Genomic DNA, 27,947 nt, shown 5'->3' with positions numbered 1-27,947 from the left:
AATCTGGCACATCATATTTAAAATTTGGCGCCTAATGTTTCTCTGGGCACGTTACACTGTCCTAAGGGCAAAGCTGTACTGTACATGTACTCAAAATAATGTACTAAATGATTACTAAAATTTTTGTCTAGTGCAAACTATAGCATGATTATATTCAAATTAATCATTATCTTATAAGAATTCCTGCAATGTAAATTATATTCTCCCCGGTCACTTCTGTGACATTTTATAAGCAAAAAATATAAACTCAAGCTAAAGGACATAAATAAACAAATAAATACTTCACTAGACCTTTGGCCCCATCTGTCAAACATGTCACTGTCACCTCCCCTCCCTCCCTCCCTCCCTCCCTCCCTCCCTCCCTCCCAGCCAGGGATTGGTGGTTTTACAGTAGGCTTTAAGTTTTTATCTTATATAATATAACAGACTAAAGTTAGGAGAATATAATTTGCATTTCTAGAATCCTTGCAAGACAGCGAATAATTTGAATATAAACGTCATATATTTTGCACAAGAGATAGAAAATTTTGCTCTTTGTATGTCTCATGTGAGCTATAGCATGTTTATATTAAAATTAATCACTATCTTATAAGAATTCCAGCAATGTTAATTATATTCTCTCGTGTCAGTTCAGTGACATTTTATAAGAGAAAAACTTAAAGTCACTCTTAAGGACAGATTTAAAGCAACCTCTCTTGGAACATATCCACGTTCTACTGTGCAGTGTACTATAATTGTAAGAAACGAAAATAGATAAACAATAATTCTCATTCTGCACTTTATATGACAAAATAGTTAGGGTACCTGTACCTGTCATAAATTGGTGATGTTCACCTGTAAAGAAGAAAAAAAATATCTGTACAGTAAATGAAATAATAAAATTAATATGCTTAGGAGGCATATTAAGGGTAAATAACAAGTGAAATATTACAGAAACACTTGAAATACCTAGGAACATACCAAACTCCACGAGGTCCAGATGTAAACAAAGGGTATGCCGAACCATGGATACTAGCGCCGGTGGGCACTAGCTGCCGTAAGACAAACTAAAATTTTGCTGGACGACGGGAGGTGCTGGACAATAGAGTACTGGATTAGGAAGGTTCAACCAGTAGTTTGCAATTTTCATTAATTGTATTGTTTTGGGGGGTAAGAGGGTAAAAAGCCACACAAAAGATATGAAAAGGTCACACTTGGGAACGCATCTCATTATTATTGCTTTATTTGAATGGTAATTAATGATTTGCGATAAGATGATTCACCCTTCACTGCAATATTGGAGGACACATTACCGTTGTTATTTGAGGCTTTACTGTGTATATGATGGTGACTCATCTACTAAGATACTGGACGGTATATCAAAACCAGTACGGTATGTAAATTCTCAAGGGAGTGAGACACTCATCATTACAGAAAATTCCTCTACTTGGAAGTCAATATTAAATTACACTTATATGTGATTCATTCTTCAAAATTGTGGTACTGTTTAATATTAGTACAGGGTGTCCCCGGGTTGCAAACGAGTTCCATTCCTGAGGACATTCTTAAGTAGGAACACATACCCTATATGCACTATATCATAGCCTAAGTCCTTTTATACATCTTGAATCACTTAATTTACGAGAAAAGAAGAAATTTAATGGCAAAATATAGTAAAGGAAAGTCAAAATTAAAGTTTAACACTTACATTGAAACCTGGGGGCTGGCTGATCTGCCACCCATATCACTAACAATCTCTCCATTTCGATAAACAATCCATTTTTTTGTTATCACAATTGAGTGCATTGGTGTAGATCCTTTTACATGTTCAAGAATTTTGTGTATGTCTTTCAAAATTGTTGTGATCGTTAACCGACTGAAGCCCAATGCTTCACCAATGACTGAGGGTGTTTCACCTTTTTCAGAATGTATAATTACATCAACTTTCACTTCCATTGCAATTTTTTCCTTTTCTTGGATGCACTATTATCACTTCCATCAGGTTTGCATTTGGGAGCCATGATGAGGACAGAAAATAGAGTTAATAAGCGAAAAACAACAGTTTGCACTTGATCACACATGTTACTGAGGTGAGGGTAAGGCGCATCCGATATCTCGGCTTATAAGACGGAATTTGAACATTAAAAAAATCTGCCCAAAGTTAGGGGGTCGTCTTAATCACCAAGTATAAAATTCTTACCTCTTAAATATTGCGTGTCAAGAGTGGTGATGGAAACATGGTAAACCACTCACAAAGTCCTACCAGGGAAAGTGACCTTGACTGTGACCGCCTGTGGCTATTTTTAGCCGTCCTTGTGTTCGGAGGTGGTCAGTAATGCATATCTGTATATTTACTGATCATAATACTTATCTCCTATAAATAATTAATTTAAAATTAATTTTTTTACAAAGAATATTCAGTAAATGACTGCGTTAATTCTTGAAACTACCGACAGTGGTAAATTTAGGATATAAATGATGAACAGAAGTCACTTCATGGAGTCATGGATTCGGAGTTTGGTCCTTAATGATCACCTACCAGTTATAATGCTAGCCTCCCTTTTTCGCGAAACAAGTATATAAATTAAAGAAAATACTTGCAGTGTGTTTAATGTATTACAGTATATTATAAATAAATAAATAAACAAATAAATCGGCAAATCTATTTTAAGTAAATGGAAATATTTTACTCACACCAACATTAGTTCCAATTAAATAACTGCCGCTTAAGTGAGTCACTAGTGTACACCAGCCGGTATAATTTGATGCCAATACTTGAAGTGAATTGGCATTATTTTAAATAACCAACAATAAATAAATGGAAAAAAGATCAAAGGTGAGAAACATTATATTGTATGTATGTTGTGTTGTCAAAGGAAGAGAAACAATTGAAACTCTGCAATTGTGTGTAAATGAGACAGAAAGATAAATCAGCAACCTAAGACTTGGTCACAATTTTCGTGATGCCATATGGAAGTAGGGTCTACCATTAGACAATACTGTACATTGTGCTTCCAATATCTTCCCAGGCAGTAGAATCTCCCCATTTGGTAGCTGCCTAAAACTTTTAGTAATATTACTTTGATACAACATGATAAATTAGACAAACAATGAAAATAAACAAACAAAAGTTATTTACCAAGACCTCTCTGAGAACAGAGGGATGTAGGGGGAAGGAAGGAGGTTGAGATAAGATGGCTATTTATAGCCTGTCTTTGTGTAGGAAGTCGACCACACTAGAAATAATTAATTTTATTATGGTAGTGTTGTGAGGATGTGTGAGTGGTGTGGGGGGTTGTGGTAGTGTTGTGAGGATGTGTATGTGGTGTGGGGGGTTGTGGTAGTGTTGTGAGGATGCTGTAAGAGTAGTGTGGGGGCTTTGTGGTACAGTTGTGAGGATGTGTAAGTGGTGTGGGAGGTTGTGGTAGTGTGAGGATGTGTGAGTGGTGTAGGGGGGGTTGTGGTAGTGTTATGAGGATGCTGTATGAGTAGTGTGGGGCTTTGTGGTTCAGCAGAGGATGTGAGTGGTGTGGGGGTTGTGGTAGGTGAGGATTTGTGGGTGGTGTGGGGGGGCAGTGGTAGTGTTAGGAGGATGCGGTATGAGTAGTGTGGGGGCTTTGTGGTTCAGTTGTGAGGATGTGTGAGTGGTGTGGGGGGGTTGTGCAGTGGTAGTGTTAGGAGGATGCGGTATGAGTAGTGTGGGGGCTTTGTGGTACAGTTGTGAGGATGTGTGAGTGGTGTGGGGGGTTGTGGTAGTGTTGTGAGGATGTGTATGTGGTGGGGGGGGTTGTGGTAGTGTTGTGAGGATGCTGTAAGAGTAGTGTGGGGGCTTTGTGGTACAGTTGTGAGGATGTGTAAGTGGTGTGGGAGGTTGTGGTAGTGTGAGGATGTGTGAGTGGTGTAGGGGGGGTTGTGGTAGTGTTATGAGGATGCTGTATGAGTAGTGTGGGGGCTTTGTGGTTCAGTTGTGAGGATGTGTGAGTGGTGTGGGGGTTGTGGTAGTGAGGATGTGTGAGTGGTGTGGGGGGGTTGTGCAGTGGTAGTGTTAGGAGGATGCGGTATGAGTAGTGTGGGGACTTTGTGGTTCAGTTGTGAGGATGTGTGAGTGGTGTGGGGGGGTTGTGCAGTGGTAGTGTTAGGAGGATGCGGTATGAGTAGTGTGGGGGCTTTGTGGTTCAGTTGTGAGGATGTGTGAGTGGTGTGGGGGGGTTGTGCAGTGGTAGTGTTAGGAGGATGCGGTATGAGTAGTGTGGGGGCTTTGTGGCAGTTGTGAGGATGTGTGATGGTATGAGTAGTGTGGGGGCTTTGTGGTACAGTTGTGAGGATGTGTGAGTGGTGTGGGGGGGTTGTGGTAGTGTTGTGAGGATGTGTGAGTGGTGTGGGGGGGTTGTGGTAGTGTTGTGAGGATGCTGTATGAGTAGTGTGGGGGCTTTGTGGTACAGTTGTGAGGATGTGTGAGTGGTGTGGGGGGGTTGTGGTAGTGTTGTGAGGCTGCTGTATGAGTAGTGTGGGGGCTTTGTGGTACAGTTGTGAGGATGTGTGAGTGGTGTGGGGGGGTTGTGGTAGTGTTGTGAGGATGCTGTATGAGTAGTGTGGGGGCTTTGTGGTACAGTTGTGAGGATGTGTGAGTGGTGTGGGGGGGGTTGTGGGAGTGAGTCATAACCACACACCACCCTCAACACACTACCTCTTTCCTGCATCACCATCCAACACTACCAACGTGCAACACACCTGGTCACCTCTACATTATTAACACCTATACTGGAGTTGATTGGGATCATGTGCTGTGTACATCGATGTATTTCTGCCCGACACTGAATACGTCATCAACCTCTAGGGTCCAGGATAATATTAAGCCCTGGCACGGTGACTCCTCTCTCTTAAAGTGCATTAAGGTGATTGTATTTGGCGTCATCTAATCCCTAACTTCATAATGGAGTTGTCAAGGCTTCACTGTAATTACAATCTCCAGTTTTTTAGTTTCGTTTATTCAACTGGTATTATATCTACAAGAGTTATTTAACCAGACGTGGACATTTCTTTTTGTAAAGTCATATGTAGTATGAAATACAATATTTCAGTATACGAGTGTCATGTTGAGATGGGAGTGGTGACATTAGTGGGGCAGCTAAATGCAATTTTTCAAGAGAATCATGAAAATGGTGGTACAAGCACCAAATTTGGCATGGTAATTCTCTAATGGTTACTAGTCAAGTCTGCCTGATTGGCCATTTAAAAATTCAAGATGGCGACCATTTTTCAAGGTGACCGCCATATTGACCTTCAAAAGTTGATTTTTCTTATAGAAATTGATGTAGTTGGTCAATCTGGGTGATCTTGGTGTCGATATGTATGTTTTCAAGCATGCTTAGATGATTTTTTATAGTTTTAAGTCCATTGTAACATTTTTATCCACATAAAATAACACTATTAGTAAAAAATCTAACAAAAATGAACTTACTAAAAAAAAGTACGGTAAACAGTGGGAACACAGTCCCACCACCGAGACGAGGTAACACTCCCACCACCGATCGTCTCGTGTGAAGCAAGCATATAAATTAAAGAAAATACTTGCAGTGTGTTTAATATGTTACAGTATATTATAAATAAATAAATAAACAAATAAATCGGTAAATCCATTTCAAGTAAATGGAAAAATTTTACTCGACACCGACATTAGTTCCAGTTACCGGTAAATAGCAGACGCTTCAGTGACGTCACTAGTGTTTACACTACACCAGCGGGTAACATTTGATGACATTACTTGAAGTGAATTGGCCTTATTTTAAAAAACCAAGGATGGTTGGTAGAGGACTACTGAGTCAGTGGGTAAGTGTCACATTTGGGGTACTGGTCTTATACAGCGAATAGAGCTCAAAAGCTACTTTTTAAATGGAAATTTGGGGGGGCCGTCTTATGCACCCCGACGCCTTATAGGCCGAGATATACGGTACTGACACTCCCTCAAGGCGCGTGGCTGGGTGACGCATTACTCCCCATCCACTGCTCCGCCTCGCCGCTACGCCACGCAAACTAGTTCTCGTACATTAATACTACGAACCAGTTGTACCTATGTTGGATTCATAAAATAATTGGCCTTATGGGACATCTTTCGTATTGGCGGGTGTACAGTATTGTAAATGTTTTTAACCTTTGAAAGATTGGTCAATTTTTTTAGTTGTGTTTTGGGGTTTCAACACTTGAATGTCTTTTGATGTAGGATTGTTGTCTGTCTTTGAAAAGTGTACAGGTAAACCTTAATAAACAATGGGGTTAGGTTCCTGATAAACCTATTACTAAGTGATATACAGTGGTCCCTCGGTTAACGAGCACAATCCGTTCTAGAAGGTTGCTCGTTAACCGAAAAACTCGTTAACCGAAACCATTGTTTCAATGGGTTTTGGGTAATTGGTTCCAGCTCACTGAAAATTGCCTAAATTCAACAGAAAAGGTAGAAAAGTACACTTACTTTGAGGCGTGTATGTAGAAGGCTTCTGGATGATGATGATGAGAATTAGAATGAGGGTGGAGGAGAAGGGAGTAGAGAAGAGAAGTCACCCCATGGGGCCATTTCACCCATAAAATTTTAGTTCTCTTGGTGTAATTCAAGATTATTTTCTTTAAATCAACACTGCACTGCATTATATGTTGTCAATATGTAAAATAAATTTCAAAATGACCAATAATTTGCTTGTAAACACAGAAAAAAAGCATTTAGTTGAAGAGAGTCTCAAGCAAGATGTTACCTCCATTGAAAAGACACAAAGACTGACGCCTGTATGCTGTGTTGGCAGGCTGGATGGCGTGCCACAAACTAGTGACCTTACCTTCAATTATGTTCAATAATTGTTAAAATGACTAAAAAAATTTAATATTAAACTTTTAAAATTATTGAATAGTATAAACTTCTTGATATTTACTAAAAGGGTAAGGAATTTAAGCCCTAGAACCGATTACTGTATTGGCGGACTAATACTACAGCTGGTGGACCGCCAAATGCAAGCTAAAACATGTTGAGGTCGGCTCGTAAGAAACTCGTTAATTGAGGGATTGCTCTTTAACCGAAGTTAAGAATCTTATGGAAGGTAACTCGTTAACCGAAATCTCGTTAACTGAGGTGCTCGTTAACCGAGGGACCACTGTATTGTAGATAGGGATCATTATGACAAGGGGTTCAATGGGATACGTTCTCAGCAGTCCCCCAAACACACATGTATCACCGACAAAAAGAATGCTTACATTTATAAAAATCAATAGAAAACAATTAAACAACACTCACCACATCATGAAGAATAAGCCTGGTCATCATCACATATCCCCTTCGAGGCTAAGGGGACTTTTGTAGGTGGAGTGGAGACAGCACCCTGACCCCCACAAAGCCTCTGAGGAGTCTCACGCCACTTCACAGTGTCAAGCTTCACCTCAGAGACACAGTTGTCTTGGATGCCCTGGCCTTCCCAGACATTTTCAAAGTTACACTGCTCATTTCACAGTCACAAAAACAGAGCAAAAGCACTTGTCACAAAAACAGAGCGAACAATGATAACATAAAAACAATGATAGCGACCGACACCACTCACATCATTTTCACAACAACAGAGGCGAAGCACTTTACAGTCAGAAAAAGAAAAAAAGGAAGCAGAAAATATCACTTCACAGTCACCATAACACAGTTCAATCTAATCTTAGTGCTGTGCTGTCCTCTCACTAGAAGAGAAAACAAAACACCGATGATACAGAGTATATATAATGTACGTACAGTCAACAATGCTGAACGATAATCGTGGAGCTACTCGATGAGGGGAATATTGATGGATATTCGATGGATATCATTAAAGTGAATTTTTTTATTGTACTTTATATGGTAAGGTGGTCTTAATTCAAAACCATCATTAAAGCAGAATATTGCTGAACGAGACATTATTTATCGAGGTTTACTTATATATGAGGACTTTATACAGTATTGACATAAAGTAAAGATTAGAAGGATGTTGTAGAAAAAATAGTTGACAGGGAGTAGTAGTAAATTTTTTTTAAGGTTTATCTATAATAAATCAGAATTATTTCAGGAGTTTGGGTGAATTGAAAGAACATAGATGATGATAGTTTGTTTTGTTTTTTATATTCCAGCTCTGTCATGAGACAGTCTATGTCAAGTTCATTAATTAAGGAGTCAGTTACCTTCACAACTGATTTTGTGCGAAGAATCCCACTAGACAACATCAACATGACGGTGGAGCCACCCAAGGAACCTTTAGCATCAAGTGGCGTTTACAGTCCTCCAATTCTCACCAGAAGATACCCGACAAAGTTTAACAATTCTAACTCTGATTCTAATTCACCCTTGACCTTAGAAGATTCGTTGTCATCCTCACAAACCCAGAAGAATGCCTGCAGCCGCACTTTGCTCAATGCACCTTCACCAAATATAACGAGCAGCATCCTCAACAACAACAAACTCCAGGAGAATGATGGTAGCAAGTGTCGAGCATTTTGGGCAAGGTCAAGTGCTGTTTTGCTGGCATTCCATAAGTAAGTTAGATGCTTGTGTATGAAAACACATAATGCAACACACTGTCCACTATTCTTGATTTAGTTCTCATTTTATGTGTGCAAATTAAAGTTTGTTTGATTAATGATGGTGTATTTTATCTTCATAGTGAATCTAGTGATATACTACTGTACTACAGTCACTTCAGTCCCAGGATGCATGTAAATCAAAATAAGGCTTTTGGTTTATTGTCCTGTGAATCTTTTTTATGTTACTATATTAATTCTGTCTCCATTTTGCTTCTTCTTAAACTCAATTCCCTCCTTGCAGATGGCTTAATGTAGTGACAGATGGAGAAGCTCCTGAATTGAAAGGGTAAGACTACACATATCTCTGCTTGTTGCAAAATTTATATGGTGTACAGAATAGACTGTTTCTTTGTGTAAACCATCAGGTTATTTCCATCATTGTATACAGTAAGCTGTTTTGAGTACTGTAGTTAGGTTAGAAGATGGTGTCTATGTACATGCTCATCTGTAAGCACCTTGGTTGTTAAATGTTTCTAAGACAGATGCAGCAACAGCACTTAAAACTGTAAAAATATATGTATTCTGTCTCTTGGCTTGATTGTTTAAGAAGATGGTCGAAGAACAAAAAGGGAAGGAATGTTTAAAGGGTTCAGTCATGCATAAAAGTGTGTATATAATAAAGAAGAAGGAAGGAGAGCGCAAAAGTAAACTTACAGGGCATGGCTAAGTGTGTGTAGGAGAATGGACTAAGAATGGACTAGCCAAAGGGAGATTAGGCCTAGGTCACTTAGTTAGATACTGTACATTCAGATTCCTCATCAGGAAGTCCAGATTTATGCATGAGTACAGGCACATTGATAGTGAATTTATCTTTCCATTGTTGTAGCTGGCTATCAATAAATGGGCTGCCTGAGGAATGGCATCAAGCTATAAATATAAGGTCGATCCTGAAGCCATATATTCTAGCTGAGACCATAGACAGGTGGGTGAGATACCCTCCACCTAGCTCTGATACATGGTTGGTCAACTGGTAACTGAAGCAAGATGGCAGATTTGTCTTGACATTAAAGATGGAGTCCATACAGTTTTCATGAGGTACTGACAAGGTAGCTTGCTGCTACATGACCTTCTACCTCCACAGGGCAACATTTTACTCTCCCTTCTGCAAGGTCAACACACCGACCCCAATGAGCTTTAAGGATGCTAGATAATTTATAAAGTTAAATAATTTCTTAAAATAATGTGTTATCAAATGTTTAACACATGTTTCTAAGGTAAATGATTATTAAGAGATATAAATATTTTTTGATTGTCGTGTACAATGTCATGGTCTCAATTTGACCTATTTCCATTATTTCTTATGGGATTAATTCCCCTTTTTAAGTGGATTCGTTATGAGAGGCATTTTTCTGGTCCCAATTAACCGCAGATAATGAGGACCCCCTGTACAGTATTTGCAGATCCTGGCCTGGGAATCAGTAAATGCCTTGAGGCCTGCATTTACATTTCTTCTAAGCAATCAGTACATTCATGTTTGCTTTCACCATTTTTATAGATAATAAGCACAATATCTTTGTCTGCTATCACACTCCACAATACGTGAATAGGAAATACCTCGCTTTGATGCTTTTATTGTACTTTATTGAAACAAGAACTGTCTAATCTTTTCATTCACTAATTTTGTTTGAACAATATAATTCCAATGTTGCATTCATTTATCCATATGTGAACACCAATTAGTTTCATGAACAAATTGTTCTTCCTATTAACAATTAGTACATAGACTTTTGGATCACTTATCCTACTTATAAGCAAAGAGAAACTTGACATCAGCTTACATTGCATTTTGATACCTAGATGATAGACATATTGTATGATATATTCTATTGGTAATGTTTATATACTGTATACCAATATTTAATCAAAATGTTGTGTACTGTACTATAAATGTTGTGTGTATTCGTTCCAAAAAAAGATGTAAAATTGCGTTTAGGCATACAGAACAATCCTGCACTGTTATTGTATCATGTTACCTGAATTTTATTTAACACAGACTAACTGATTCTAATCTTATGCCATTCTCAGTGTGTTTTTAATGCTTATTACCTGCTCAATGCTAAAACACTACTCCCTTCCTGTTTCTGGGGTTACTTGCCAGTTTTCTTGTGAATGCAATAATTGATTTATTAGATGACACATTGGAGGGATGGATACTGTTGTCAAAATTACAGTAGAAAACAATATAAGAACCAGCCAAGAGGAGTGAGGGATGCTACTGTCAAAACAATAACAGTGTAAGATGCAGGTGGAAGTGAAGTGCCTCTGGTGCTCTCACTAACCAATGTCCAAGGTGGGATACCACCAAAAACATCCAACTGGGAAGTATGGAGGAAATATTAGATAGATTAATGTTGGATAAACAGACTTACGCTGTAAATATATGTTTGTGTCTGTGTAATAGAAATTTGTTTACATGGTTGAATTTGCTGTTTCATTTAAAGTATTTTTATCAAAACAAAACCAATCTATAGTTACATGAAATAAATTAGGTTAGTAATGATGTTGTTCATTTATACAGGTAGTTTGTTTTATGATTATCTACAGGTATATCAAACTGGAAAGTATTATTATTAAACTGTTGAACCTAACCTAATATAATCTTCCTTAATTTTGCTATAGATTGGTTTTGTTTTGATAATAAACATCATCTTCAATGAAACACCACATTTGACTATGTATGAGTATAAACTATTTTCCATTTTTGTAGCAATAAAAGATTATCTTTGGCAGTGATGCCAGTTGCATATTAAGACTTGTGGTATTTGGATTTATTTTCACTATACAGTCGACCCTCGTTAATTCGGACTAATAGGGGGGAAGGGTGTCCGTTTTAGCTGATTGTCCGAATTAACCGATTTAGGGGTTAATATTGCATTATATTTCAAAGTCATTGTTTTCGTCACGATTTTATCCCACTTTCCACTGTAATACGTACGTAATTTCAGCAAAATATTACAGTTCCGTGAATGTATTATATCAAGCACAGTATGAATAGAATACCATTGTAATATAACAGTATTTTAACCGAAAACTACTAAAAAAACGAATAACATCTCAAGAACATCGGAAGCTTAGGTAAAGTCTTTTGTTTTCGTCATGTATTTTATCCTATTTTACATTGAAATACATCACGTTTCACAAAACTACTATTTATTTCCAAGAATATATTCATTCAGGCGCAGTTTAGGTAAAATATACGTGTGATGTAACAGTTTTTTAACTGAAAACGATTCGAAAAACACGTAGCCTCTAGCCCTGTTCAAGGAGAGGACTGGGAGAAGCTGTTTGGTGCTGCAGACGCTGACAAGGAAAATGATTTGGACGAATTTTAATGAAATTATTCAGAAATATGGTATCGTAGTATTTATTCAAGTCAATTAGGATAGAATATTATTGTAATACAACAGTTTTTTAACTGAAAACCAATCGAAAAGCGATTACGGTAACATCTTTTGAACGAAAAAAGCGAAAGTCATTGTTTTCGTCACGATTTTATCCCACTTTCCACTAATACCTACGTCATTTCAGCAAAAATATTACATTTCCGTGAATGCATTATATCAAGCACAGTATGAATAGAATACCATTGTAATATGACAGTATTTTAACCAAAAACTATTAAAAAAACGAGTAACTTCTCTAGAACATCGGAAGGTTAGGTAAAGTCTTTTGTTTTCGTCATGTATTTTATCCTATTTTACATTAAAATACATCACGTTTCAGCAAAACAACTATTTATTTCCGAGAATATATTCATTCAGGCACAGTTAAGGTAAAATATACATGTGATGTAACAGTTTTTTAACTGAAAATGATTCGAAAAACACGTGTACCGTGTAGCTGATACTCAACAGCTGGTGGTGCGTCATGTGTCGTTGTAAACAATAGGAGGTTGAAGTAGATTACCGGGTATTATATTAAGTGTGAAATATCAAAAAGGTTTTTATTACCGGTATTTTTTGTAGATCAATGAGAACTGTGATACCGTATATGATATGATAAGTTAGCCTGTGCTAAGAACTTCAACATAGACTACTGAAAACACGTTGTAAGGTAATTTAGCCTATTGTAAGTTGGTGAGCTTCATTTGCTGAAGGAACTGCACAACTTTTCATTACTAATTGGTACAAATTTTACATTTCCATTGTTTACTGGCAGTAAATGGTAAATATTTTTCATGTCTGAAGCTAAAAGTTGCATCCCCCCCCCACACTAGTGGTGGAGATGTTACATTTGACCAAAAAGACGCTGGTGTTTTATCCCAGCAATGGGTGGACCAGCATTTTAGCTTAAGGTCCGCGTAGGTAATATTCCTACAAATCTTAAAAAAAAAAAAAAAAAGTTCGTTCAGATTTTGTCCGTATTATCCGAAATCCGGATTAAAGGGGTCCGAATTAACGAGGGTCGACTGTACAATATTTTGGTACAGTATATACTGTACACATAAGGTGTTGGAGCCTCAGATGCCAATTTAAGTTCTCTAAAAAACCTTATATCCAGTTCATCAGAAAACTTGGTCTTTGATTCATTTTTCCACAGTGCATACTGGCCATTGTGTTGTTGCTTGTGGGTCTGTAATACCTCAGTTGTTAAAGATGTATATTTATAATTAATTATACCAAAACTGTAGTACCCAAAACTAGTTAAAGTTGGCTTAATATATAAATTTATATAAACAATGGGATACAATATTTTGAAAACCACTGAGCTCCCTCCCCCTTAACTCACAACATTATTCCCCCTTAACTCAGAACATTATTAACTTCTAAAATTTTCTTTTTATTTTTCCATGTCATTGATAGTCATTTTATTTTATGTGTAATTTGTTTTACTATTCAAATCTAATCTTTGTAATCATTTTTCCTCTCCTGTACTAGCGTAACTGGCCATGCCATAAAGGTTGGCTGTTGTTCAGCTATGTGAGTAGCTTAGCTGACCTTCCTTGTGGCAGTTTCATGGTTGTGTACACATGCATGATTCTTGTGGTGTTGTTTTTATGTTGAGCAAATTGTGGCTCATTTTCATTCTTTTGTCATTTGTAAGACCCCAAATTGAATTACAGTAATTACAAGTTTTAAAATGCCATAAAAAGCCTAAAGTAAAACTAATGTCCTATTTCACTGTTACTTTATTTTTGTCTTCTTACTAATTCTAAGGAAGAAATAGTTGGTTTATTTTTTAAGGAAATCTTTGTTTTTGTGTATGTAATTGTAACATTATCCAAAAAAGGCACCATTGATGTTTACAAAATAGAACTACAGTACATATTGCAGTACTTGTGTACATCCATAACCATGAAATTCTCCACCTATGTCTCCTCTGTTGCAGAAGCTGCTGCTGAAGGTCATATGTATTGATGCTCTCTGACTTATTCCTTGGATCATGCCTTTACACAAAGTGATGCTTGCGCTTCTCATGAAATTTCATAGCTTTCTCTAAACTCTGAAGCTCTCGCTAAAGATTTTAGCAGTTTTCAATCTTTTCACTTATACTAAACATTTCTCATGACCTTTTGAGCATTTTATAAGTAAAAGTAATTTTTTTTGTAGATATATATATATATATATATATATATATATATATATATATATATATATATATATATATATATATATATATATATATATATATATATATATATATATATATATATATATATATATATATATATATATATATATATATATATATATATATATATATATATATATATATATATATATATATATATATATATATATATATATATATATATATTTACACAGTGAACTCTTAATCTAACACCTGTTAACTTAAATTTCGATTAACTAACTGCCTATAAGGATCTTCAATTCGGTTAATCTAAAAAAATTCGTTAACGAAGTTCTTACGAACCGATTCAACATGTTTTCGCTTGCACTGACCGGGCAACCAGCTTTAGTATCAGTCCGCCAATACATTAACCGGTTCTAGGGCTTAAATTCCTTACTATTTTAGTAAATATCAAGAAGTTTATACTATTCAATAATTTTAAAAGTTTAATATTAAATTTTTTAGTCATTTTAACAATTTTTTAACATAATTGAAGGTAAAGTGACTAGTTTAATGCACGGCATCCAGCCTCTTAACACAGCAAACAGGAGTTAGTCTCTCTCTGTTTTCACTGGAGGTAACATCTTGCTTGAGACTCTCTTCAACTAAACGCTTTTTTTCGGTGTTTCCAAGCAAATTATTGGTCATTTTGAAATATATTTTACACATTGACAATATATAATGCAGTGCAGTGTTGATTTAAAGAAAATAATCCTGAATTACACCAAGAGAGCTAAAATTTTATGGGTGAAATGGCGCCATGGGGTGACTTCTCTTCCACCCCAATGCCTTATCTTCTTCCTTCTCCTCCACCCCCATTCTAAATCCCATCATCATCATCATCATCCAGGAGTCTTCTACATACACACCTCAAAGTAAGTGAACTTTTCTACCATTTTTGTTGAATTTAGGAAATTTTCGGTGAGCTTGAACCAATTACCCAAAAACCCATTGAAACAATGGTTTCGGTTAACGAACTTTTCGGTTAACGAACGACCTTCTGGAACGGATTGAGTTCGTTAACGGAGGGGTCACTGTGTATGTATGTATATACTGTATATATATATATATATATATATATATATATATATATATATATATATATATATATATATATATATATATATATATATATATATATACACATACATACATACATACACATACATACATACATACATACATACATACACATACATATATATATATATATATATATATATATATATATATATATATACAGTTAACCCTCACTTTACGCGGTTAATGTAACCCACAGGGTACCGTGGAAAGCGAGAAACGCGTAAAGTGAATAACATAACATATGGGATTAATTGAAATGGAGTCCAGGCCGATCCCCAAACTCCACTTTTTGACGACACATAACTATGTTGCAGTAAAAATAACATCTTAATTTTATGATGGTACATGCACACAATTAATACTTAAGAGAAATAGAGAAATACAGTCGCCAAGTTAATGTCCATTCAAATAATGGACACGACTCCCTCCCCCTCTTCTCACACTACACTGCTGGCTCTTCCCTCTGAGAAATTTTGGGGGGAAAACCAGGTATAGTAATAAATAATACCTCAAACTAAAGTTAGGATAATATAATTGACATTGCTGGATTCCTTGTAAGACCAGGAATATTTTGAATATAAATGTCATATATTTTTCACAAAAGATAACATATTTACTCAGATTAAACATTACATCTATAATTTGTATGTCTAATGCAAAATCTATGATGTTTATACTCAAAATGATCATCAAATTGTAAGAATTCCAGCAATGTAGATTATATTCTGGCCGGGTAATTTGTATGAATTTTATGAGCTAAAACAAATATCTTCAGTTAATAAAAAAAAAATATTCTTTACGACACTATCTGTCAATCAAAGTACCCCACCTTGCCTCCCCCCCTCTTCCAACCGCGCGGTCAGTCCCAACCCTCCCCCCCACCCCCCACCAATCCTCCCTTCAAGAGAAAGAGTGGGTGAAAAAAATAAATTTTAACATTTTGTATTAAATAATACCTCAGATTAAAGTTAGGATAATATAATTGACATTGCTGGATTCCTTGTAAGACCAGGAATATTTTGAATATAAACGTCATATATTTTGCACAAAAGATAACATACTCAGAGTGAACATTATATCTAAAAATTTTATGTCTAATGCAAATTATATGATGTTTATATTCAAAATGATCATCAAATTGTAAGAATTCCAGCAATGTAAATTATATTCTGGCCGGGTAATTTGTATGAATTTTATGAGCTAAAATAAAAATCTTCAGTTAATAAAAAAAAAATATTCTTCACACGGTAACAGATGGTCGGTCGCCGGTCCCTCCCTCCCTCCCCCCCACCCCCCACCAACGTCCCTACTAGATAAATGTGTGGGAATACCAGACTGTTTACCTTTTTAGTAATAAATAATAAATCAGACTAAAGTTAGGATAATATAATTGACATTGCTGGATTCCTTGTAAGACCAGGAATATTTTGAATATAAATATCATACATTTTGCACAAAAGATAACATATTTACTCAAGAGTAAACATTATATCTAAAATTTGTATGTCTAATGCAAAATCTATGATGTTTATATTCAAAATGATCATCAAATTGTAAGAATTCCAGCAATGTAAATTATATTCTGGCCGGATAATTTGTATGAATTTTATGAGCTAAATAAAAAAATTATACTTCACCGTGTAAAGGGGTACACCCACCGCGGAATGTGAGCATCCTGGGTTCTGGCAGGGCACCGCGTAAACGTGGAAACGCAGAATGTGGGACCGCGTAAATTGAGGGTTGACTGTACACACATATATAGTATTACCCCGCTTAACGCGGTTTCGCTTAGCGCGTTTTACCGTATACGCGGTGCCTCGCCACAGCCGAACTTTCACTTAACGCGGGTTTTTTCCACGTATACGCTGTGAGTGTCCGGCTCGAGAGCTATTTTTAGATTCGCCCCACCCGCCACCCTGCCTGACTGCCTGTTTTAGCTCATAAAATTCATACAAATTACCCGGCCAGAATATAATTTACATTGCTGGAATTCTTACAATATGATGATCATTTTGAATATAAACATCATAGATTTTGCATTAGACATGCAAATTTTAGATATAATGTTTACTCTGAGTAAATATGTTATTTTTTGTGCAAAATATATGACATTTGTATTCAAAATATTCCTGGGCTTACAAGGAATCCAGCAATGTCAATTATATTATCCTAACTTTAGTTTGAGGTATTATTTATTACTAAAAAGGTAAATATTCTGATTTTCCCACACATCTGGTAGGGACGGTTGGTGGGGGGTGGGGGGAGAGGGAGGGACCGACCGACCATCTGTTACCGTGTGAAGAATTTTTTTTTTTTTTTATTAACTGAAGATATTTTGTTTTAGCTCATAAAATTCATACAAATTACCCGGTCAGAATATAATTTACATTGCTGGAATTCTTATAATTTGATGATCATTTTGAATATAAACATCATAGATTTTGCATTAGACATACAAATTATAGATGTAATGTTTAATCTGAGTAAATATGTTATCTTTTGTGAAAAATATATGACATTTATATTCAAAATATTCCTGGTCTTACAAGGAATCCAGCAATGTCAATTGTATTATCCTAACTTTAGTTTGAGGTATTATTTATTAAAATTTAGTGGTTTTCCCCCAAAAATTTCTCAGAGAGGGAAGAGCCAGCAGTGTAGTGTGAGAAGAGGGGGAGGGAGTCGAGTCCGTTATTTGAATGGACATTAACTTGGCGACTGTATTTCTCTTAAGTATTAATTGTGTGCATGTACCATCATAAAATTAAGATGTTATTTTTACTAGAACATAGGTATTGTGAAAAAGTGGAGTTTGGGGATCGGGCCAGTTTTTATTGGAATTAATCCCATATGTTCTGTTGTTCACTTAGCGCGGTTTTCACTTAACACGGTACCCTGTGGGTTTTATTGACCGCGTTAAGCGGGGTACTACTGTATATATATACACCTAGACCCCGACTTAGGACTACGTGGACTTACGACCGTCGGGACTTACGACCGCCTCAGATATAGATAAAAAAAAAAATAAATAAATTTTTAAATGACACACGCATTTTCTATACCGAAACGTTTCCAGTTAATGTAGTCTCCATGTATAATTAGAAAATTATGGGGGCCCCATGTGCATTCAGCTGACTACATTAAAGGTTAAGTGCTCAGTCACACTGTATCCATTCCTTATTATTTATTACTTTCACTGTACTGTATCCATTATTTTTTTTTTTTTTTTATATCTATGTCGGACTTACGACCATGTCGGACTTACGACCTGGATTTGGGTCCCTAACCCCGTCGTAAGTCGGGGTCTAGGTGTATATATATACACCGTGGTCCCTCGGTTAACGAGCACAATTCATTCCAGATGGTTGCTCGTTAACCAAAAAATTCGTTAACCGAAACCATTGTTTCAATGAGTTTTTGGGTAATTGGTTCTAGCTCACCGAAAATTACATACAAACTAAATATAAATGCAGTAAAATACACTTACTTTGAGGTGTGTATGTAGAAGGCTCCTGGTTGATGATGATGATGATGATGATGGGAATTAGAATGGGGGTGGAGGAGAAGGCATTGGGGTGGAAGAGAAGTCACCCCATGCCGCCATTTCACCCATAAAATTTTAGTTCATTTGGTGTAATTCAAGATTATTTTCTTTAAATCAACACTGCACTGCGCTATATATTATAAATATGTAAAATATATTTCAAAATGACCAATAATTTGACTGGAAACACAGAAAAAGCCGTTTTTTCTAAAAACCAGTTTTTGTGATATAGCTCGAATGCGATGCTCAGCAATGCTACCTAGGTATGTTAATTCCTAGCCAATTCGCCAGGCCAACATATAGGTAATTAAAACATCTAATAATTACTTAATAAGTAATATTAGGAGGACACGTCGCTACCTGGCATTTAATTGCTATTTTGAAAGTCCCTCCCTCCCAGCCTCCATGCACACTGCGAAGCTCATCTCTTGCCTCAGAGAGAGCAGTGATTAAAAGTCAACTCTCGAGGGGTGGAGATGGGTGGGTTATGGACGTCGCATTCGAGCTTTATCACAAAAACTGGTTTTTAGAAAAAAAACGGCTTTTTGTTCAATGCTCTGAATGCGACGCTCAGCAAGAATACCCGAGTAGGAGGTGGAGAGGGAGGTGACTTTGCATACAAGGCTCCGCTGACTTAGGTCCTGATTATATTGTAAATTATTTTGAAAATTTCCAAAATTAAGAACATTTACCGGAAGGTAAAATGTTAATTTACTCAAAAAGGATACTCACTTTATTCTAATGAGGAAGAAGGTCCTGGTAGTGGAGATTGAATAGATGTGGGAGGGGAACCCAGCACCACCACATTTGAAGCATCTCTCAGAGATAGATGAAGATAGCTGTCTTTGAAAGTTTTTGAAGATCTCCAAAAGCCCATTTCCTTGATCTGACTGAGACTCATGTGCCGCAGAAAGGCCACAGACCCTGCATATTTCCTAGTGTCATGTGCCAAAAATTTCTTGCCAGGGTCTGCTTAATTCACTAATTGAGATAAGGATTTTGTCAATTGACAAGGAGATAATTTCTTACCATCCCTTGATGAGAAAACATAAGGGCCTCTATTAGGGAATCTGGCTAACCATTCCTGAAGATTTTAACTGGACACAATATGTGAGGAACCCTAGTTTCATCCGTTAGACGTTTTATCCTAATAGGTTGAGCTTGGAAACCTTCCCTTTCATTTTTTCTTAGGATCTCCGTAGGAAAAAGGATAACATCCTCGTCAGAAAATACCAATAATGATGGATTATTGGAAATTGAAATCAGTTCACTGATTCTCATACCCGTTGCTATTGCTAGAAGGAAAGCTGCCTTCAGGAGTAATTTATCCCTGTTCAGATTTATATTGTAATTAGGCCCCATATGAAGATTAGTAACTTTTTCCAGAGACCAAGGCGGGATTCTCTTGGGTCGAGGAGGTCTCTGAATGAAAAAGGACGATTTTAGCATTTGATAAAGCCTTGGGTTCAAGGTAATATTAAAACCCCAAGCCAGAGGGTCAACCAACGCTGATTTATAAGATGCAATTGTCGATCCTTGAAGGCCTTTAACTCTGAACAGAAATTCTAAAAATTCTTATAGAACTGTTTCCGAAAATGAATCCGGAGTTGTTAACTTGATAAATTGTTGAAAAAGATTCCAAGCTTTCTCATATTGAATAGAAGTTTGGGGTCTATGACCTGCTAATACTTGGTTAGCTATATTGGAATTACCCAACAACCTATTTCAACTTTTTTGGAGAAACTTCAAGCGTGAAGTGCCAAGGATATCTCGAACTGAGAATTTAGTACCTTGTCTAGACATCCTTGTTGCAATTGTAGAGGATTTGGGCACCAGTCCAGTAGATCCAGGCACCAAGGTTGTAGGATCCAATATGGTGCAATTAAGAGGACTTTGCCTCGGAAGGATCTGAGCTTGTGAACCACTTTGGTCAATATTTTCACAGGTGGGAATAGATAGATTGAATTCCAAAGGTTCCAATCTAAGAGGAGGGCATTTCCTAAAAGATTTGACCTTTCCAGAGATGCATAAATTGGCATCTTGTAATTTGTTAGGGAGGCAAACAGATCTATCTGTGGAGTTAACAAACTTCTTCACTAGATTCTTGAACTCCGATACCTTTAGGGACCATTCTGTTTCTGTCGATATTGGCCGGAGACGGGATAGCGCATCTGCCCAATTGTTTTGCACTCCCGGTATATAAGTTGCTTTGAGGTAAAGTGTTTGTGTTGTACAAATACTGAAAAATTTTTCTGATAGCTGTAGAAGGGGCCAAGACCTTGTTGACCCTTGATGATTGAGACAAAAGACTACCGTTTTGTTGTCCATGGCAAACAGGATCATCATATTTTGTAAATTTGGGTTTGCCGACAAAAAGAATAGGACCACTGCTAATTCATTTATATTTATGTGTTTGTCCCAAAGGAAGTTGCTCCACCTTCCTTGATTGAATTCCCCTTTTGAAGAATGGAATCCCCATCCTATTTTGGACGCATCCGTACAAACGACCAAACCTGTTTGAGGTGGAACCCAGGGAGAGGGACCGATTAGATTGTCCCAGTTTTTCCACCATAACAAATGATTCTTTATCTGAATAGGGAGAGAAGAAGCAACTTTTCTGTTTCTGCAAAGCAACTTCGAGCCCAGATGAGATAGTTGCTTTTTCCTTAACTTTCCCAATGGAACCACTATTGTGGCAAAATTCAACAGACCTAGAAGTTTTTCCCAATCGTGCCAAGAAACCTTGTGCTTTACACAAAAGGCTTCTACTTTGTTTATCAAATCTGTTACTTTTGTTCCTGGTAAACTGACTGACTGCTGATTTGTATCCCAGTGGAGGCCTAACCAATCCAACTTTTGATATGGTATTAAGTTTGATTTGACCTGGTTTATCTTTAGACCAAGGTTTTGAAATAGTACTAGTGTACGTTGGGTCGCCCTTTGACAATCTTCGAAAGAGTTTTCCATTATCAGCCAATCGTCTAGATAAGCAAAGGTTCTTATGCCCTCCCTTGCAAGGATCTTTCTGGGAATATTTGCCAGTTTTGTAAAGACTTTTGGTGCAATTGTCAGACCGAATGGCATCACTGTGAATTGATAACTTAATTCCCCTACTTTGAACACCAGAAATTTTCTGTACCTGGGAGCAACAGGAACGTGATAATAGGCATCTTCGAGATCCACTTTTGAGATCCAAGCATTGGGCGGAAGTAGATGCCTCAGATGGTCGTAAGTGAGCATCTTGAAACTTCTTTTGGGAATAAATTTGTTTAGGATTGAAAGATCCAAAATCCATCTTAATTTGTCGCTGCCTTTCTTGGGGACTGGGAATAGGCGAGACAAGAAACATTTCTCTGACTACAGCAGTTCTATGACACCTCTGTTCAGTAGTTGACTTAAAAATTTTGTAAGTAATGGGGTTGGTTTTTTACCCTTCTTTGGGGATGCTAGGGGAGGGTGCCTCAACCAAGTCCATGTGAGACCCCCTTTGATTGTTTTGTAAGCCCATATGGAAGAAGTCCATCTGTTCTCCCAACCCCCTAGACGACCCAGTTGTCTGGCTTCATTGGAAGGGGGAAGTTGCTGAGGTGGTGGAATAAGGTCGCTTTCCGTTTCTGAATAAACGGCCACCTCTATTACTTCTTTGATTATTTTCTCCTCTAAAATTTCCCCTTGGTTGATAACTGCCCTGGGCAGCTGGTCCTGTTCCCCTGTAAAACCTTCCTCTCCTAGGTTTCCGAAAGGTCTGAGGACTCCTGGGGACATTAATATTAATAGTATTCTCCAAAGATGATCTATAATTAATCAATGATTGCTCACCAAACAAAGCAGGAGAAAGAGGAGAAGAACGTATCAACAAATAAGCGCTACCACTTGAAGCATTATTTGTTGCTTGTTTCCTTAGCTGGACTTTCAGTCTTAGGGCTTTCAACAAATGATCTAAAAATGAGTTGTATAGAGAATATGAGATTCCTTGTAGAGCAACAGCAAAACATTTGCCCACTTCTGAATTTTCTTCATAGTCCAGCACAAACTTAGTTAATAACTGACACATCATAATTGCAGACCAAACATCTGCTGCCAATTTCCTAATTTTAAATTCTTCAAGCAGCAGTGCAGGGGCAACTGGTTTCAAATTTTTTTCATTACTTATATCAACATATTTTGAAGCCGACAAATATTGGGAAAGATCATATAAGGAACTCTTTTCGTCATTAAATTGGAACTTCAAAAAACTAAACTTGTGAGCATTCCTGTCAGTGGGAATGAATGTTAAGTCTTTCAATAAATTAGCCCAGACTTTGTCTATTTCAGAGATCATCTTTGGGCAAATATCAGGCCAAGAAAGTGTAGTATCACCCTCCAAAAACAAAGAATGATGACCCAAAGTTGCATGTCCTTCCTCTCTCTTTGTAGTTGCTTAGATATCAGGAAGCTTAGAGACATTTTCATAAAATATCTTGATGGATTAGTGAACAAAGAAGACTTAGCTCTTACCAATGTTATCCATGGCCTGTTAGAATCAACCTTACACTCAATATTATCCAGCAACTGCGTGTCAGTCGACAGCAGCCTGTTTCCACTCGCAGCAACCAACACTTTTGCCCCAGGTGGGAGTGGTTGCCAAGATGTGGATAGGATGAAATCAGTCTCAACAGGTTCTTCCTGCTCAAGAGACTGAATACTATGATTAGAACCAGGCTCATCGTCCTGATCCTGGAACCCACTGAAGTCAGATTGAGTAGATAGAGGTTTCTGTGGACTTCCTACTGCCTCACAGTCTGGAGGGTCCAATAACTTATTTTTCTTAGCAGGAGCAGTCTTGTCTAAGTGGGGATTAAGTCTTTTACCTAACACCAATAAACCTAAGCTTTCTGCCAATGTGGGATCTTTCCATTGTTGTAAATTCAAAAATTTACTCTTCAAGGCCTTATTCCACCTATTTTTAATTTGTAATTGCAATAAATCTTTATCACCTGTAGTTTGATGAAATTGAAAAATTTGATTATAACAAACTGCACACTCCATTGGTTAAAAATAAGTTATTTGAGACACAGCTGCCATAAAGTATGCAAGCCACATGAGGACCTATCTTAGTAATCCAAGTGGCTGTACATTTTTTATAATTACATGTAGTATGGCCCCCTTGGGTCGTGGGTGAAACTACTACTACTGAATTCACATTCTCTACTGACAGACAATTCCTTGAATGTAGTGCCTGAGCTGAACTTTCTAGTCCTTGTGGCTCAGCACTCAATAGTATCTCCTCAGGGACAGTTCCATAGTCTCCTTCATTATCCATAGGCCCGGAGTCCTGACCTTCATCCTCCAGTGGAACATCACTCATATGAACTAGGAGGATACCATGAGTCACATTATATCATTATAACACAAAGTAATAATAATAAGTAATAAGGGGGAAAGCATTTTCTCCCATGACTCATCAATGTTATATTATTCGTAAGTTAGTGTTATACAAGTCACTCCTATGACCAATATAAACAATAACTCACTTTTTCGTATCTGTCTCCCGACTCTTATATCAAGTATCCCTTAGCTCAATGAAACTTATTTATTTAAATTTGTTTTTATAAAATAATTTCATTCAGAACATTTATTGAGAGGGATCATCAAGATCTGTAGTTGTTGCCAATCAGGGGCACAGACATTATCCCCCAAGTAAACACTTAAGGGAAAATTCCTACGTGCGCACTATCACCCGGCAGGGTTGACACTGCTGGGACGCTAACATAGCGCTCTATTGGCAGCAAAGTTCTCTGTTACTCTAGCAATATTTATTGGGTTGAGAAATCCACCCTGAATTGGTCTCATAACCCATAGAAGGTGTAAAGTTTATTTCAACATAACTCTAGATTGCTAGTAAGACCAGAAGGTCAACATTCCGGAAGGAACGCTAAGTCTAGCAGCCTTGCTAAAGTTCGCTTGAACCCTCTACTGAGGACATCAAAGTTATGAAGAGACTAACTCAACTCTGGCCTCTTTGCTGAGAACAAATAGACACCCAAGGGCGGAAGCCCAAAGGTTTTGTGAACGTACATAAGAGTAGGGAGAGAGACAGTCATTGTATTCATATTAGCACGTGAATAATTGGGACAAAGAGATCGTAACCAATATACATATATGTATATGTATACAGTATATATAAATAGATATATTCACATATTCTCTTTTAGTGAAGATGAGCCCGGGAGGGCGCAGCGACATTCACTGAGTGACTTAAAGGCAAGGAATAGTCACAACGATCTAAACGACTCACAAAGAAAATGTGGTTTGGTCGCCATGCTGACCCAAAGTCGTATAAGAAAATGTCCCAAATACAATAATTGAGAAACATAAGATAAAAGTCACTCTACTTCATCACTGTGCTATTAAGTACAAATACCGTATATAATATCCTTGCAGAGGTGAGTATTTCAGCAATTAGAACACAAATTCGCGGAGCTTCCCTTTGTGTGTTTTATAGCTGAATCGCCAGGCAATAGATGAGCTTCTCAGTGCACACGGAGGCTGGTTTGAGGGAGGGACTTTCAAAATAGCAATTAAATGCCAGGTAGCGACGTGTCGTCCTAATATTACTTAAGTAATTATTAGATGTTTTAATTGCCTGTATGTTGGCCTGGCGAATTGGCTAGGAATTAACATACCTAGGTAGCATTGCTGAGCGTCGCATTCAGAGCATTGAACAAAAAAAACATTTATGTTGATGAGAGTCTGAAGCAAGATGTTACCTCCACTGAAAAGACACAGAGACTGACGCCTGTATGGTATGTTGACAGGCTGTTTGGCATGCAAAAAACTAGTTTCCTGTACTTAAATTATGTTAATTAATTGTTAAAATGACTAAAAAAAAATTTAATATAAGACTTTTAAAATTATTGAATAGTACAAACTTCTTGATATTTACTAAAATAGTAAGGAATTTAAGCCCTAGAACCGATTACTGTATTGGCGGACTAATATGACAGCTAGTGTGCAAGCGAAAACATGTTGAGGGGCGCTCGTAAGGAATTCGTTAATCGAGGGAATGCTTGTTAACCGAAGTTAAGAATCTTATGGAAGGTAATTTGTTAACCGAGGGATCAATGTATATATATATATATATATATATATATATATATATATATATATATATATATATATATATATATATATATATATATATATATATATATATATATATATATATATATATATATATATATATCAATTTGCAATGAAATATTTTCAATACATTGTATCCTTATTATTATCTCGCTGCTTGTGGTTTTCCACAGGTCAGTAGTGTGCAGCACCGCTGGGATCCGTATTGTGGAGCTACGAGATCTTCACACCATGGCTTTCCACCACTGGGAGTTTGTCACTCGGCCACCACCACCAGTCCTCCACCTCCCCTGGGCCCAAGTGCCTCATTGGCCATCAGACACACACATTGAAGTAGTGGCAGAGGATAGTCAGGGCAACCTGCTCAAGGGCTGCTTCATGCCGCGGCCACTCTAAGATACGTAGCCGATGGTCAGGTATATACTGTAGCCTCTTACGAGTAGCTAGTATGTGTGGATAAGAGCCTGCTTATTATTTTCTCAATTTAATGAATTACTGAAAACAGTAAAATTCATTATAATACTTTATCTACACAAGCCTTCTGAAGTGCAGACGTATAGACATTATGAGCGCTATACAGTATACAGTATCATATTAATAGATTTACATTGAGCTGCAAATACCATAAATGCAGTTGCTATAGAATTTTTTATTATGCATCTGTTATTAATGAACAATTCCATATTCCATAAGTCTTAGTAAAACCTTAATGATGGAAATAAGTATTGCAGCTTCTAAGGGAAGTGCCATGACATATGTGCTCTCTATTTTGGCTCGTGCTTTAATTACTGTATCTCGTAATCAAAATTTCCTCATGAGCAATATCTCCAGTTACTCCTAGATGCTCTCAACTTTCTCAGCTCACAAATTAAGGCTTCGATTTATTTATGTGAAGGAAAAGCAAAACCAAATATTGATGATGCAGCCACTTCTTTTGCAACTCCCGGCTTGTTATTTTCTGGCCAATTTTTTACAGGTCATTTGAGCAGATAGGAGTGTGGCAGCAAAGGAAATGCAAGTGGACATTGGCAATTTTACTCTTGGCTCTTTTTTTGACCGTGTAGTCTTTTGAGGAACACTGAGGTTGAAGCATTTTGTCATGAGTAAAATTGCCAACATCCACTTGTGTTTCCTGTGCTACAGCATTCCCATTACCTGCTGTGTTATAAACCTTATTTATAAACATATACATTACATGTATTCTTGAATGTACACTGTGAATGACGAACACAGTCTAACATTATCAATGAAGTTTTGGAGATAAGTTTGCTCTGACTTAGTCTTGAACATCATCAAATTTTGTTCAAAAACATTTTTAAGTTGCAAAAAAGTTTGAAATTGTAAAGAGATAAACAGCTGTACTGCTTTTAAATTCCAGTATTTGTACACTACACTATACATACTGTACGTGTACTATCGTGCACAAAAGACGTGTCCACTACCCAGCCCCAGTGAGGGTTCGAATAGCCTTGAGTCTGAAGTTTCGAAACAGCTGGGGGAAATGCTATGGTCGGCCAACAGATGTCGCCCACTGTAGTGTGTGGGAGAGGGGGGGGGGGATAGAGGAGGTGAGGGCTTGATGAGAGGCAGGTTTATTTATTATTTGTACCACCATAATTTCAAGCTGCCTTTTTAACTACGTTTTGTCTTACAGTTGTTTCTTTATGGTTACGAATTCATGGAACAGGTGCAGTGCCCTGAGTGCTTATTGCCGCTCAGGTCACAATGATACTTTATAGAATGGAATATAGTTAGGATAAAAGTGAAATATTCAAGGACCAGGGTGATGCAAGGATCAGGGTGTAGGGCCTTGGTCAGCTAGTTTTACTCAGCGACCACGTCACAATTTTGTTGTTATTCCGACAGAGATTATGGTAATATTTATTTATATTCCACCCATCCTTTGCTTAATAAATATTTGTGATAATATGCAATATTATATAATTATACACTTATGTTAAAAAGAGTGGAGTGAAAAAGTTATCAGTATTGTAAAATAGTATTCAGACTTAATCTAGGTGACTGTTCCAATTCTTCCAAGTTCCAACCACTGCCCCTCATGACCTTG

At 37.1% G+C, this 27,947-nt stretch overlaps 1 protein-coding gene across 3 annotated transcripts in view; it reads left to right on the top strand.

Annotated features, from left to right (window-relative positions):
* LOC121867246 (putative zinc metalloproteinase YIL108W) overlaps window positions 1-27,345 on the top strand; it is a 54,859-nt gene extending 27,514 nt beyond the window's left edge. For 2 of the 3 annotated variants that reach the window (XM_042367101.1, XM_042367102.1), the window contains exons 4-7: window positions 8,110-8,511; window positions 8,801-8,845; window positions 13,437-13,478; window positions 26,053-27,345. In XM_042367101.1, coding sequence (XP_042223035.1) covers window positions 8,110-8,511; window positions 8,801-8,845; window positions 13,437-13,478; window positions 26,053-26,275 — 712 coding nt within the window. In that variant the 3' untranslated portion in view covers window positions 26,276-27,345. The remainder of the gene's footprint in view (window positions 1-8,109; window positions 8,512-8,800; window positions 8,846-13,436; window positions 13,479-26,052) is intronic. The other variant, XM_042367103.1, reaches the window with a different exon arrangement.
* Window positions 27,346-27,947: the final 602 nt, after the last annotated feature.

This window comes from Homarus americanus, unplaced genomic scaffold (assembly GCF_018991925.1).
Source record: "Homarus americanus isolate GMGI-L3 unplaced genomic scaffold, GMGI_Hamer_2.0 scaffold6317, whole genome shotgun sequence".
Classification (NCBI taxonomy): Eukaryota; Metazoa; Arthropoda; class Malacostraca; order Decapoda; family Nephropidae; genus Homarus; species Homarus americanus.
The sequence above is the reverse complement of the archived record's forward strand: the minus strand, read 5'-3'. Positions and strand labels throughout refer to the sequence as shown.